Genomic DNA, 13,103 nt, shown 5'->3' on the forward strand with positions numbered 1-13,103 from the left:
CTATAGATTAGAATAAACTACCAAAAGTGGTCTAACATCAATGAATATGGAGGTGTAGGCTAAATAGATCACAACATGGCTTTGGAATATAAGACATCCCTAAGTTATTAATGATGCAATATTAGTAAATGTAAAAAATATATCACCCATGTATCAATTGTATAGTACACTTATGCAACCAAAACACTTTTGGTCCATTCATAAAAGATCTGACAAGAGACCACTGGCAAACATCTTCAATCTACATTTCTATCTCTGATGCCTGATGAAGGAATGATGAAGGCACACCAGCCTCCACCACACATGTACTGCTTTACCCTACCCTTCCTAGTGATCTTCCTCTCCTATTAGCACCTTCTTTTATTGCTAAAATGTCCAAAATACAATGAATAAAGAGACTGTATGGTGCAAGTTGGGAGAAATAAACTTAGAAACAATATTTGTCCCTTAAGGACTTACCTCCACCAGCATCAACTGGTACTTCTCCACCACACTTTGGTTCTTCCGGCCGTACTTATTCTTCTCCAGGTACGTCTGGATGGCATGTTCCTTGGCCTTGCTGTGCTCGGCCTCCATCTGGACTGTCTTGAGGAAGGGTCGGTCACCACCCACCAGAGCCTCCATGGTCTCAGCATAGTATTCTTTCCCAGCCTCCAGTGCAGCCTGGCTGCTGGCCTGGGCTGCAAACTGTCCACAACCACAGATATGACAAATGAGAGTCCAGCTCAACAGAAGTCTTATATTTATTCATGAAGAGGTAATTCTGATAACATGGAATTAGTTCATATTAACTAACATGCTTAAAATTAAAGGAATTTTGAATAAGGTAATCATACACACCGTTATTCAATTATCAATCTCAATAAGCAGTTTCTGAAAACACACACACACAAGTTGTGCTAGTGAAGGTGGACAGACCTCAACAAGGGTGGTGGGCTCTGGTAGGTCATTATCCTTGAACACCTCCATGAAGAGGGTGAAGAACTTGAGCAAGTCACGTGACTTGATGGGCTGGCCCCCGATCTCCTTCTTGACGAGATTTTCTGGTGCCAAAAGTCGAGGCACCAGCAACAGCAGGTGTTTCACAAACTGCTCATCAATATCTGTAAGAATAATGGTCTTGATAACTTCAGACTACTGTTTCACATGCTGCATACCTATATTAACATATGCCTGAATACACCACCTGGACCTCAGTCATCTCACCCAAACCAGTCATCACAATTGCAAACATCTTCCCTTTCCTTCCATTTTGTGAGAGATGTGGTTTACTCTGTTAAGTATGAATTTTAAAAGAAGTTTTCTTTATGGGCAAAAAAATAAATAAATAAATAAAAATAAATAAATAAATAAATAAATAAATAAAAATAAAATATAATAAAATTAAATAAATAAATGAAATAGAATAATAATAATAATAAGTGCAGGCTCCTGGGCAAGAGAACAGAATAGTTGTGTGATAGCACATGACCATTAGCACTTCATTTACACTCTCTCAGGCTCATGCATTCTGTTCAGCCAAGTCTTGATGGAAAGACTACGCTACTGTCATAATTACTTAAAACACACACACACACACACACACACACACACACACACACACACACACACATATATATATATATATATATATATATATATATATATATATATATATATATATATATATATATATATATATAATTTTTATTTATTTATGCAGGAGGGGCAACTGGCAAAAAAAGAAGAAAAAAAAGGCTTGCTTTGTTATCAGTTCCCTTAAAAGTCAAGTGAGTTAACCCAAATATGTTACTATTATTACTACTTCTCTTACTCCGCCTTCTCCTACTTCTACTATCACCACCACCACCACCAATAATAATAATAATAATAATAATAATAATAATAATAATAATAATAATAATAATAACAACAACAATAGCTACCATAATAATCTTTACTTGCAACGGATTATTGTTAACGCATCAAGCAACACCCCAGCTTCCATTACGATGACGTCATGGGTCTAGGGACAGGCATGGAGAGTCACAGAGAATTGGCTTCCTTATCGAGTTCCACTTCGCACACCTACAAGGGCATCGCACTCGGAAAACTCAAGCTAAGAAACCGAGAAGCCTGGAGCGGTAAGTGGAAATTTGAGAGAACGCTTTAAAAATAGTGTAGTGAGAATATTCTTCCTCTTTTCCTTCTCACGGTACTAAAATAGATGACACCTAAAAGATATCTTCCCAACAAAGGGGCGCCATGCAGACACAGCGCAGGGGAAGCAGGAGTGTCGTAGGAGGAGGAGGCGGCGTAACAGTGCGCGTGTAGACAGAATGCGCTGGCTGATGGTGACTACAACGTGCTTCTGTTGCCTCTTGTTGTGCAGCGCCCCGCCCGCCATCGCAAGTGTCGTGTCTGATACTGCCGCCATCACTCAGGGAAGCGATGAAAGGCTGCTATACCCAACGTAACTATACATTGTTTTACACACACACACACACACACACACACACACACACACACACCCGGTAGCTCAGTGGTTAGAGCGCTGGCTTCACAAGTCATGAGGACCGGGGTTCGATTCCCCGGCCGGGTGGAGATATTTGGGTGTGTCTCTTTTCACGTGTAGCCCCTGTTCACCTAGCAGTGAGTAGGTACGGGATGTAAATCGAAGAGTTGTGACCTTGTTGTCCCGTTGTGTGGTGTGTGCCTGGTCTCAGGCCTATCCGAAGATCGGAAACAATGAGCTCTGAGCTCGTTCCGTAGGGTAACGTCTGGCTGTCTCGTCGTCAGAGACTGCAGCAGATCAAACAGTGAAACTCTCTCTCTCTCTCTCACTGACACATTTCCTCTTTCTGAACCGCGGTCATAAAGAAAGGTGAGATAGGTGTTCATAACAAGGATGGCTCAGTATTTCATCAAAGGTTTTCTTTCTGCCTAGCACTTATCAAACACCTGACTGTTGACTGAGGCTAAATAAGGCTACAAAAGTACTGTTAGGTTATTCGTCACCTTGTAACATGTAAAAGCAACACTCTATGGCCTTGTTAACGAATCAGTATCACTTTCAGATCGCTCACATCTTTCTATGGAGGTGTGGGCAGATGTTATGTTTATCACTATTATGCTTCACGGTCTTTCCTCCTCCCGTAGGCCAGCTGGTGCGGCGCTACAGGCAGGGGCGAACCGCAGCGGCGCTAACATTCGTGCCACCACCTTTACCCTCTCCTCAGGTTATTTTGCATAAAAACTACTGAAAATAAAGAACTCAAAATATACATGTACACCTGAGAAGTTTATTAGTAGCAAAAGGTCTTCAAATAGTAACCTTACGAAATTCTTATCACCCCTACTACTCCTTGCAATGCTCCTCCTATACAGAGAATGGGAGGCCAAGGTGGGACACATATCAGTCTGCCACGGACCACCAGCACGGCCTACACATGATGGTCCTCCACCCACGCACCGCTCGGTTAGTAAACATGTCACTTCATTCTTGATATTTGACTCGAAAGACTGGAAGATGGCTACGGCAGTCATTTATAGCTTAAGCCACTACTCTTTTCTTTTACTTTGGTGTGCGACAGAGTGTTGGTGCGGCGCGTGTTCCTGACTGAGGAGCCGTACACGTGGTGGGCGGACTTGGTGTGGTGGGTGCGGCAGGTGGTGGCGGGCCGCGTCGTGGTTTTGACGGCAGGTGACATGGCCTCCGCCGGTCTTCGCCATGCCAGGATACTGTTCCAGCATCTGGGTTCAGTGTTCATTCCTTTCGTGGGTTATGACACTTCCTGGAGCTGGGCTTTCGTCAAGGGAGGACGCACCATCTATGAGGCTATGGTGCGGGGCCCACTCATGAACCAGGTGAGTGCACACATCTCTTACGCCAATAAGCCTTACAGCCTCGGAAATGCTAATAGAACACTACAACCAGTGAAGGCCGACCTGGCACAAATTAGATGGTTGCACTATCGTAAGCCAGCAAGCTCTCGTGAATTCGCTAGTCATAACAGACATGCTTCCTTACTGCCAGCCTCATTTACTTGGTAAATCACTTTGTTTAATACTGTTGGACGCAATACTGAGTAAATAACTAATATATATTTGTGAAACAAATGGAAATATTCCGCTGCCAACACTGGTCTTGAATAACTCTCAGTGTGGTCAATGTTTACTTTTACAGGGTGTACAGTACCATGTGCTCTTGTCTGTCCTGCAGGAGGGCGGCCCAGAGCTGTGTAGCGGCAACGTGTTTGCTGAGGGACGGGTTCGTCTCATGCTGGAGTCCTACCTATCAATGGAGTTCCCATTTGACCACAAACGACGACACTACTGTGCCACCCACGGTGCCATGGGCGGTCTGTGTGACGAGCACGACCCACACCCTTTACCACCGCCCAAACCCGCCCCTGTGGCACGCCAGGCAGCCCTCGCCCACGTGCCCATCATCGTCACCGCCGGCGCCAGACACCAGTACCTCTACCACACCCTCACCACCCTCCTGGCGGCGCCCGGCGCCCTCCACCACAACGTCCTGGTGGTCCTGGGCGACGCTCCACCCTCCACCACGAGCCTCCTCCACCTCCTCGGCCTCAACTTCACCACCGTCGCCGTCAGCGGACGCGACAACGACAAGCTCTTCCGCTACTATCGCGCCGTCTTCAGCCTGCTGGAGCGATCCTTCCCCGACTCGCCGGCCGCCATCTTACTTGACGAGGACGTCGAGGTCTCCCCAGACTTCTTCTCCTTCTTCAGCCAGACGCTGTGGCTGCTGCACGCCGATCCCTCCCTCTACTGCATCAACGCGTACTCTCATCTGTTCACACTAGAGCGAGGTCGTGGGGAACAGTTTGTGCGGAGAGGAGCCGTTCAAGTATCATGGGGTTACGCCGTGACGCTCCACTTTGTGAGGGAAGCGGTGCGGCGCTGGCCTCATACGGTACAGGGCGAGGACGTCCTGAACTACGACTACTGGCTGTACAATAATGTGCGCGGAAAACGCGAGTGTGTCTTTCCTGAAGTGAGTCGTCTTCGGCATTATGGAGTGGGTATGAACACAGCCCCATTTCCGCATGAATATGAAGCGTGGCAACGTCCCCTTCTCCACGCCTCACACGTGCCTCTCCTCAACACACAGCTCGTGCTGCAGACGCCTCACGAGACCCACTTCCTGAGTGACCTCAAGGCGGCCCAGCCTATCAGTGCGGGCTCTCTCTGCAACGACGACTTTCCTCTTGTTGCCAGCGCTTCTCGCCACTCCTTAGTGGCGTATTTCGTCCAGGAGGAGGATGAGGATGATGATATCAGTAGTTGGTATGAGCTGGCACAGTGTACAGGTCTGCACGCTGCATCTAACCAAGGCCACCACGCAGGTGTGCAACTTGCTTTTTACCCTCGCCAACGACTCCCTTCCCCACCACTACAACAACAACCACCACCACAACACCCGCTCAACACCTACGGCTTCAACTATTACATGCCGCGTCACGCTGAAGCGGGGCAGACAAACTACACCCGCGTGTATTTGATGGGAGTTCCATACTCCAGGTACTCCTCGCTCCGACACAACGCCGTGGAGCTGTTTGATGTGCGCCAACTTTCTAAGAGCCGCATTGCTGCTCTACACTCAAAGTACACCGACTCTTACAGCATCCTCCTTTACAACGCCACCACACACAACTATCACACCCTAATCAAACAACTCTTTACTCCATCACACCATCAACCACCAAGGTGACAACTATATACCGTTCCTTAGAGAGTAATAATAATAATAATAATCGTGTGGATTTTTCAACCTTTAGTTGCCTCAACCAAGACGCAAAAATAGCGCACATATAAAAGGACCGCAGGCGAGGCGAGGCGGGCATGGTGGTGCGGGTGGTGGTGAGCTGCGAGGCAACGCCACATCATTCCAGCTATACTTTCCTCCTTGTTACTTCCTCCAGCCTCCAACTGTGGCGGGAGCTTCCCAGTCCACGCTCCGACCTCCACCTTGCCTCGTAGTAACACCTCGCCTCACTTCACCAGCCAGCACGCAGCCGGTGGTTCCCTGTGGCTGGACTCACCAAACTGTGGGACTTCACAAAAGGCATAATGACAGAAAAATAAGAGAAAAGTATTACCCGTTTAAGATAGTGATGGAGTGCATGGTGAGGTGGTTGTGCACTGTGTTTCTTGTATTGGTGACAGTAATTGTGTCACGGGCAGGCTACCTACCTCCCATCTCCCTCAATACCAGCAAGTCCTTCCAAGGAAATAGAATCAGGTGAGTGAATCAGGCACGGGGCAAAGTGAGTGTACGAATTCCTTCATAACACTGATAGACTCGTGTTATGTGATACTATGAAGTTATTTCATATTTGCGCTCGAGTAACATAAGCCAATGAGTGTGGTCACACATGTTAGGCCGCACAAAGGGCAAGGATGTCACTCTAGGTACTTGTCATCCTGCAGCAGGAAGGTGCAGGCGGAGGTGTGGTCTGGCTGGAAAGGTTGGGGGCTGGAGATAAGGAACAATGACCACCTCTCAAGCCCCTACCCTAATCCCCGCGCTATGGTGGGGTACACATTGGCCCCGAGCGAGGACGGTCCCCATCCCACATCACCGAACGAAGGCGTCACACTCACCGTACTCAACCAGAGACAAGGGACGATACTGGTGCACAGAGTGAGTCACTGCAGCCTGAGGGCAGTCTGTATGGAGCACGTGGGTGGGTGTGGCACTACAACACTATATGAAACAATGCCACAGTGACAGCACCACTGTCCACCACACACCACCTACAACTTCGCTTTCCCCCAGGTGTTCCCGCTGGGGCAGTACTGGGCGCACTGGGCGGACCTGGAGTGGCACCTGCAGCGTGTGGCCCGGGCCGCGTCGTCGTGCTGGCCATCGCTGTCTCAGGTGCTGTGGGCCTCCGCCACGCTGCCGTTCGCCTCGCCGCCCTCGGCTCTCTCTTTGTCCTCCACTTGCCGCCCACAGCCCACTGGACCTGGGTCTTCATCAAGGGCGGCCGCACCCTCTCAGAGACAGTAACCCTCCACTCCCGCGGCGCCCACCACGCCCACCTCCTGCTGCCGCTGTCCTCACTCCCCTACCCACCCTCCTCGGAGCCTCGATGGCACTTCTGTGCCACCCACGGTGCCATGGGCGGTCTGTGTGACGAGCACGACCCAGACCCTTTGCCGCCACCCAAACCCGCCCCTGTGGCACGCCAGGCAGCCCTCGCCCACGTGCCCATCATCGTCACAGCCGGCGCCAGACACCAGTACCTCTACCACACCCTCACCACCCTCCTGGCGGCGCCCGGCGCCCTCCACCACAACGTCCTGGTGGTCCTGGGCGACGCTCCATCCTCCACCACGAGCCTCCTCCACCTCCTCGGCCTCAACTTCACCACCGTCGCCGTCAGCGGACGCGACAACGACAAGCTCTTCCGCTACTACCGCGCCGTCTTCAGCCTGCTGGAGCGATCCTTCCCCGACTCGCCGGCCGCCATCCTACTTGACGAGGACGTCGAGGTCTCCCCAGACTTCTTCTCCTTCTTCAGCCAGACGCTGTGGCTGCTGTGGGCCGATCCCTCTCTCTATTGTATTAACACGTACTCTGCCACGGGGTTCTCTAAGCGTGTGTTTCACCCGTCGCGAGTGTTGCGCGGCAGCGTGCAGGTGCAATGGGGATATGCCGTGACTCTGGACTTTGTGCGCGAGGCGCTGGCAGTGTGGCCCGAAGACGTGCGTGATACAAACATTGTCATCTACGACTACTGGCTGTACACTTTCGCTCGGCGCCAGCGCGAGTGTCTGTATCCCGAGGTGAGTCGCGTGTTTCACTACGGAAAGGGCACCAATGCGGGTGGCCACGTGTCAGAACGAGCCTTTATAGACAAGCCTTTGCTTCGGGAGGCTAATGTGCAGCTGGATGCTGTAGAGCGTCTCCGGCTGCCTGTGTGGCGCCAGGACCTGGCTCGTAACATCAGTCAGGCCAAGACACTGTCTGGCAACCCTTGTGGCGCCAGCTTCCTCCCCCATCCGCCTGCGCCCTTCCGTCACTACGTGTTCTACTACAGGCTGGACGTCATGCCCGATGGCACCAGCGACATGACGCAAGCCTTCCACCTGCACAGATGCGTGGGCGGGTGGGCCTTCTCAGAGCAGGGGCAGCACGAGGGCGTCTCCGTGGTCACGGTGGGCCTCCACACCACGCTGTACCTGGTGGGCGTTCCCTACTCTTCCTACTCACACCTGAGCCCGCCCGCCACAGAGGTTTGGGACGTAAACCGTATCCCCGAGGAGCAATTCCTGATAGTGGAGGCCAATGAACTCCACAAGAACGAGTTCACGCCAGTCATAGCTAACAAGGAGGTGGACGAGGACAGTCTGCTCCACCTCCTCTCCCGCCCCGTCCCGTCCCACTCAACACAAACAAACAGCACGGCACCACTCAAGCACTGGCATCGCTCACCATCCGACCAACACTTCCGGCTCTACACACGCCGCGCCTCCGTCACACAGCCATGAAATCAAAACCCTCAGAGGAAACACACAGTATTAAATAACAAACACCAGCATCACTAACATTGCACTCAACAAATACGGCAAACACACTTACTGTCTGGCCTGCATCACTAATAGACAACTCATTCAGGTGTAAAATATCACATAATTTGGAAAGCGTGCACCACAAGGAAAGAAAGAGGAAGGAGAGGAGAGCATCGCACGTCGAGATGGCGGAGTCACGACACGAGAGGAAAAGTAAAAAAGAAAAAGCGTTCCGTTTTCCTCACCACGCTCGCCAACCAGCCCTCACCAGATGCCCAAGTGTGAGGCACCAGGCAACTGTGGCGCGATCTAGATGTGGCACTGTTACCCTCCACAACACCCCTCAGCGCCCTCACCTGTCCAAACACTCACCACCTTATCTCAGCAGTGTCTCCCATATTACTGATTTATGCTATATCCATCTACAGTATCCCTCCATGGCACTTATGACTCACCCACTGCAATGCTCTTCGTTATCCTATTTTATTTTTCATCCTATTCTTATGATGATGTTAAGGTTTCTCAACAAGATTTAATAAAAGCACTCGTTATTGCAAGCCAGGCACTGCAATACACTCACTCATCCTTTCCCAGCTGCAAAAGTTCCTCACACACTCGCTTGCTGACACAACCCCCCCTCCTCAACTCCCCAAGCATCAACACTCCTCCACCCACTCCCCAAGAAACACACACCACACACCCATCTTCCCCAACGACACGTAGCACTCACCCCAACACCCCCCTCCCTCATCACCTCATTCTCATCTCACCGTTTTGAAAGTTATACGATTTCTCTTGAAGATTAATAAAAGTATTCGGTGCAAGATGTAAAATTAAGTTTCTAAAGACACAATAGACAGCAAAAAGTGATCGAGGAGTTGCCGTAGTTGTGTTTCTGCTTCTCGTTGCAATGCTTAAGGTTCCTCAAGTGAAGTGATGTCATATTATTACTATAGTTAAAGAACAGAGGTAAAGGAGCACGCGGGTATCATGTCTTTGTTTAATTCCTATCCTTATTTAGCAGACACAGAACACCTCATGTCCTCTTTATGTATCGCAGGTGTGTGTGTGTGTGTGTGTGTGTGTGTGTGTGTGTGTGTGTGTGTGTGTGTGTGTGTGTGTGTGTGTGTGTGTGTGTGTGTGTGTGTGTGTGTGTGTGTGTGTGTTTATAAGAGGGCCACGGAAGAGTTCAGGGCGCATGGGCGAAGGAGGAAAATGACAACAAAAAACTGGCAAGGTGTGCTGTTTGTTGCTCTCACTTTCCTTCACTTCCCCCTCTTCCACCACCACCACTACCACCACCACCTCCTCCTCCTCCTGAACCTAAGAGTACTCTACAAACCAGTTAGCAAGAAGTTTCCACCTCCCCCTCTCTTCCTCGGCGTGTTTGTAAGCCGCGCCGCCGCTTTCCCCCAGTCGTGTTTTTTGCTCCAGTGAAAGTTCCAAGTTTGTAACAGAGATGAGACTCTTCGACCCTCCTTCCCCTTCCCTCCGCACTACTAAGGGAGGGAGGAAGAGAGGGAGGGAGGGAAAAATGGTGCAGAGGGAGGGAGGTAATGAATGAATAATGAAGGTGGAAGGTAAAGAGACAATTCCATGGAGGATATTAAGAAAAAGAAAGGAACGAGAGGAGGGGGAGGAAAAAATTAAGAAAGAGGGAAAGAAAAGAAAAAAAGAAAAAAGGGGAAAGAATAATACAATAATGGAATAGTAATGAAAAGAAGGACAAATTGCTCAAAAATGCAGGTAAAAAGAAAAGGACAATAAAAAACTAAGGGAAATAAAAAATTGTGGATGAAAGGAAGTAACTGTGAATGGATGAATAAACACAGAAAACACGAAAAGAAATGGTGAAGGAAGGAAGGAAGGAAGGAAGGAAGGAAGGAAGGAAGGAAGGAAGGAAGGAAGGAAGGAAGGAAGGATGGAAGGAAGGGAGAGAGGAAGGAAGGAAGGGAGAGAGGAAGGAAACTAAACGACGCAACCGACCTTTCTCCCATAAAGACCCTTATAAACTAGTGGTTAGTCTCTCTCTCTCTCTCTCTCTCTCTCTCTCTCTCTCTCTCTCTCTCTCTCTCTCTAACGAAACTTAATCAAAACAAAATAAAAAAAAAACAATAATTAGTGGAACTCGAGATATTTCAACATAAAATTACAAACATACATACACACCTCCTTCCCCTCCCCCCTCACACATCCGGTTTACATACACAAGGTCGCCAAAAATTCATGTACCATTAACAAAACATAGTGGAGTGAGATCCACTTCCTCAACCTGAAAGACACTAGGTAACGGTGTGTGTATATTTTCTTTTTTTTTTTATATGTGTGCGTGCCTGCGCGTCTGTCAGCATGGCGGGAGTGGAGGTGTGGTCGGGCGACGGCGGTTGGGGGTTGGAGGTGAGGGCGGCGTGCCTCCAGGACACAGACTTCACTACCAGGTAATGTTTGCTGTTAACTTTCATTTAATTGCATGCATGTGTACGTACATATGTATTACGTGTACACGTACACACACACACACACACACACACACACACACACACACACACACACACACACACACAGTTAGTTGATCCAAGTATCGTTGCAGTATAATTATTTATAATTCTATTCTAGTCTGACCTACACCTAAATCCATTCCTTATAACTCTCCCAAAGTGAAGGCCATGACAGAGGCATCTCCAACTATTTCCGTCCATACATTTCACCCCTGCACACTTCATCGCCTTTACTCGCCATTTCTCTTCTTTCTTAGAGAGTTTCTTGATTGGCACTTAAAAACACAGACGCGGCACGCCAGGTTATGGTTACCGCTGGGAGCATTACGGGACTGAGGGGCAGAGCATCGCGTGCGTGGCTGTCATGACAAGCAGCAGCAGCAGCAGTCCAGGTGTGTGCGGCTCTGCAGTGCGGTGCCGCCACGCCGCCGCCACAATGCCGCGCCACTCTTGCACCGCAGTTAAGGGACAGCCTTGACCCTGCTGGGGTCGTATACCACTTGTTGCTCTTCACGAGTGTAGATCATGCACCTTCTCCACCCCCGGCAGGTGTGAGGCAGGAGAGAGACACCTGCAAAGGGAAGGGTGGACCGTGCCGCTTGTCACACCTTCCAACGCCAGCATTTCTAGTGGCGGCCCCCGCAGCGGCATCGCCCTTACAGCAGTCAACCCTCGCACAGGCCGTGTCATCTTTAACAAGGTAACCTTTCTCTCTCTAGCCTTCGAGAGGCACACACCTAGTAGTAAATCAATACATCACAGACTGACTCATATAGGGTGTGCATCCCTCCCCCAGGTGTTCCCGCTAGGACAGTACTGGGCGCACTGGGCGGACCTGGAGTGGCACCTGCAGCACGTGGCCCCGGGCCGCGTCGTCGTGCTGGCCATCGCTGTTTCAGGTGCCGTGGGCCTCCGCCACGCTGCCGTTCGCCTCGCCGCCCTCGGCTCTCTCTTCGCCTTCCACCTGCCGCCCACAGCCCATTGGACCTGGGTCTTCATCAAGGGCGGCCGCACCCTCTCAGAGACAGTAACTCTCCACTCCCGCGGCACCCACCACGCCCACCTCCTGCTGCCACTGTCCTCACTCCCCTACCCACCCTTCTCGGAGCCTCGATGGCACTACTGTGCCACCCACGGTGTCATGGGCGGCCTGTGTGATGAGCACGACCCAGACCCTTTGCCACCGCCCAAACCCGCCCCAGTGGCACGCCAGGCAGCCCTCGCCCACGTGCCCATCATCGTCACCGCCGGCGCCAGACACCAGTACCTCTACTACACCCTCACCACCCTCCTGGCGGCGCCCGGCGCCCTCCACCACAACGTCCTGGTGGTCCTGGGCGACGCTCCACCCTCCACCACGAGCCTCCTCCACCTCCTCGGCCTCAACTTCACCACCGTCGCCGTCAGCGGACGCGACAACGAGAAGCTCTTCCGCTACTACCGCGCCGTCTTCCGCCTGCTGGAGCGATCCTTCCCAGACGCGCCGGCCGCCATCTTACTTGACGAGGATGTCGAGGTCTCCCCAGACTTCTTCTCCTTCTTCAGTCAGACGCTGTGGCTGCTGCACGCCGATCCCTCCCTTTACTGCATCAACGCGTATTCCGCCACGGGGTTCAGCGGCATCGCCCACGATGCACGCACACTTCAGCGCGGCAGCGTACAGGTGGAGTGGGGCTACGCCGTCTCGCTGGATTTCGTGCGGGATGTTAACACTAAATGGCCGAATGAGCTGCCAGAAAATGACACGTTGTTCTACGACGAGTGGATTTTCCGGCACGGTGGCCGCGGGCGAGAGTGTGTCTTCCCAGAGATGAGTCGCACCAAGCACTTCGGTGTGGGTGTGAACACGGATGCCTGGAGCACCGAGATATACTTCCTTAACAAGCCGGTGATGAGGCGACCTCACGTGGCCCTGCAAAACGTGGCGGGAATGGTGTCGGGCCCGTGGCAGCGACGCTTCTCTGCCAGTCTGGCGAGTGCCACACCCCTCACAGGCAATCCGTGCGGAGAGAACTTCGTGCCACGAATCAACATCTCCACAAACTTTGTATTCTTCTACAAGCAGGTCAGGAAGCCAGA

The 13,103-nt window shown here is 51.0% G+C and overlaps 3 protein-coding genes across 15 annotated transcripts in view; 2 read left to right on the forward strand and 1 right to left on the reverse strand.

Annotated features, from left to right (window-relative positions):
* LOC123506345 (atlastin-like) overlaps window positions 1–13,103 on the reverse strand; it is a 47,647-nt gene that overhangs the window by 4,985 nt on the left and 29,559 nt on the right. For all 12 annotated transcript variants that reach the window (XM_045258351.1, XM_045258349.1, XM_045258342.1 and 9 more), the window contains 2 exons: window positions 919–1,103; window positions 460–687 (listed from right to left, as the gene is read on the reverse strand). In XM_045258351.1, the coding sequence (XP_045114286.1) occupies window positions 460–687; window positions 919–1,103 (413 nt within the window). The remainder of the gene's footprint in view (window positions 1–459; window positions 688–918; window positions 1,104–13,103) is intronic.
* On the forward strand, window positions 6,163–9,780 carry LOC123506343 (protein O-linked-mannose beta-1,2-N-acetylglucosaminyltransferase 1-like). The gene is given in 3 exon segments (XM_045258337.1): window positions 6,163–6,652; window positions 6,788–6,851; window positions 6,854–9,780. Coding segments are annotated over 3 exon segments (2,001 nt in total). The 5' UTR covers window positions 6,163–6,367; the 3' UTR covers window positions 8,506–9,780.
* Window positions 10,410–13,103, forward strand: part of LOC123506344 (protein O-linked-mannose beta-1,2-N-acetylglucosaminyltransferase 1-like) — a 3,951-nt gene continuing 1,257 nt past the window's right edge. The window contains exons 1-3 of one of the 2 annotated variants that reach the window (XM_045258340.1): window positions 10,410–10,964; window positions 11,574–11,724; window positions 11,821–13,103. The exon at window positions 11,821–13,103 is cut by the window's right edge and continues 1,257 nt beyond it. In XM_045258340.1, coding sequence (XP_045114275.1) covers window positions 10,876–10,964; window positions 11,574–11,724; window positions 11,821–13,103 — 1,523 coding nt within the window. In that variant the 5' untranslated portion in view covers window positions 10,410–10,875. Of the gene's footprint in view, window positions 10,965–11,573 lie in introns of both variants that reach the window. The other variant, XM_045258338.1, reaches the window with a different exon arrangement.

The sequence above is a fragment of the Portunus trituberculatus genome, chromosome 19 (assembly GCF_017591435.1).
Source record: "Portunus trituberculatus isolate SZX2019 chromosome 19, ASM1759143v1, whole genome shotgun sequence".
In the NCBI taxonomy this organism is placed as follows: Eukaryota; Metazoa; Arthropoda; class Malacostraca; order Decapoda; family Portunidae; genus Portunus; species Portunus trituberculatus.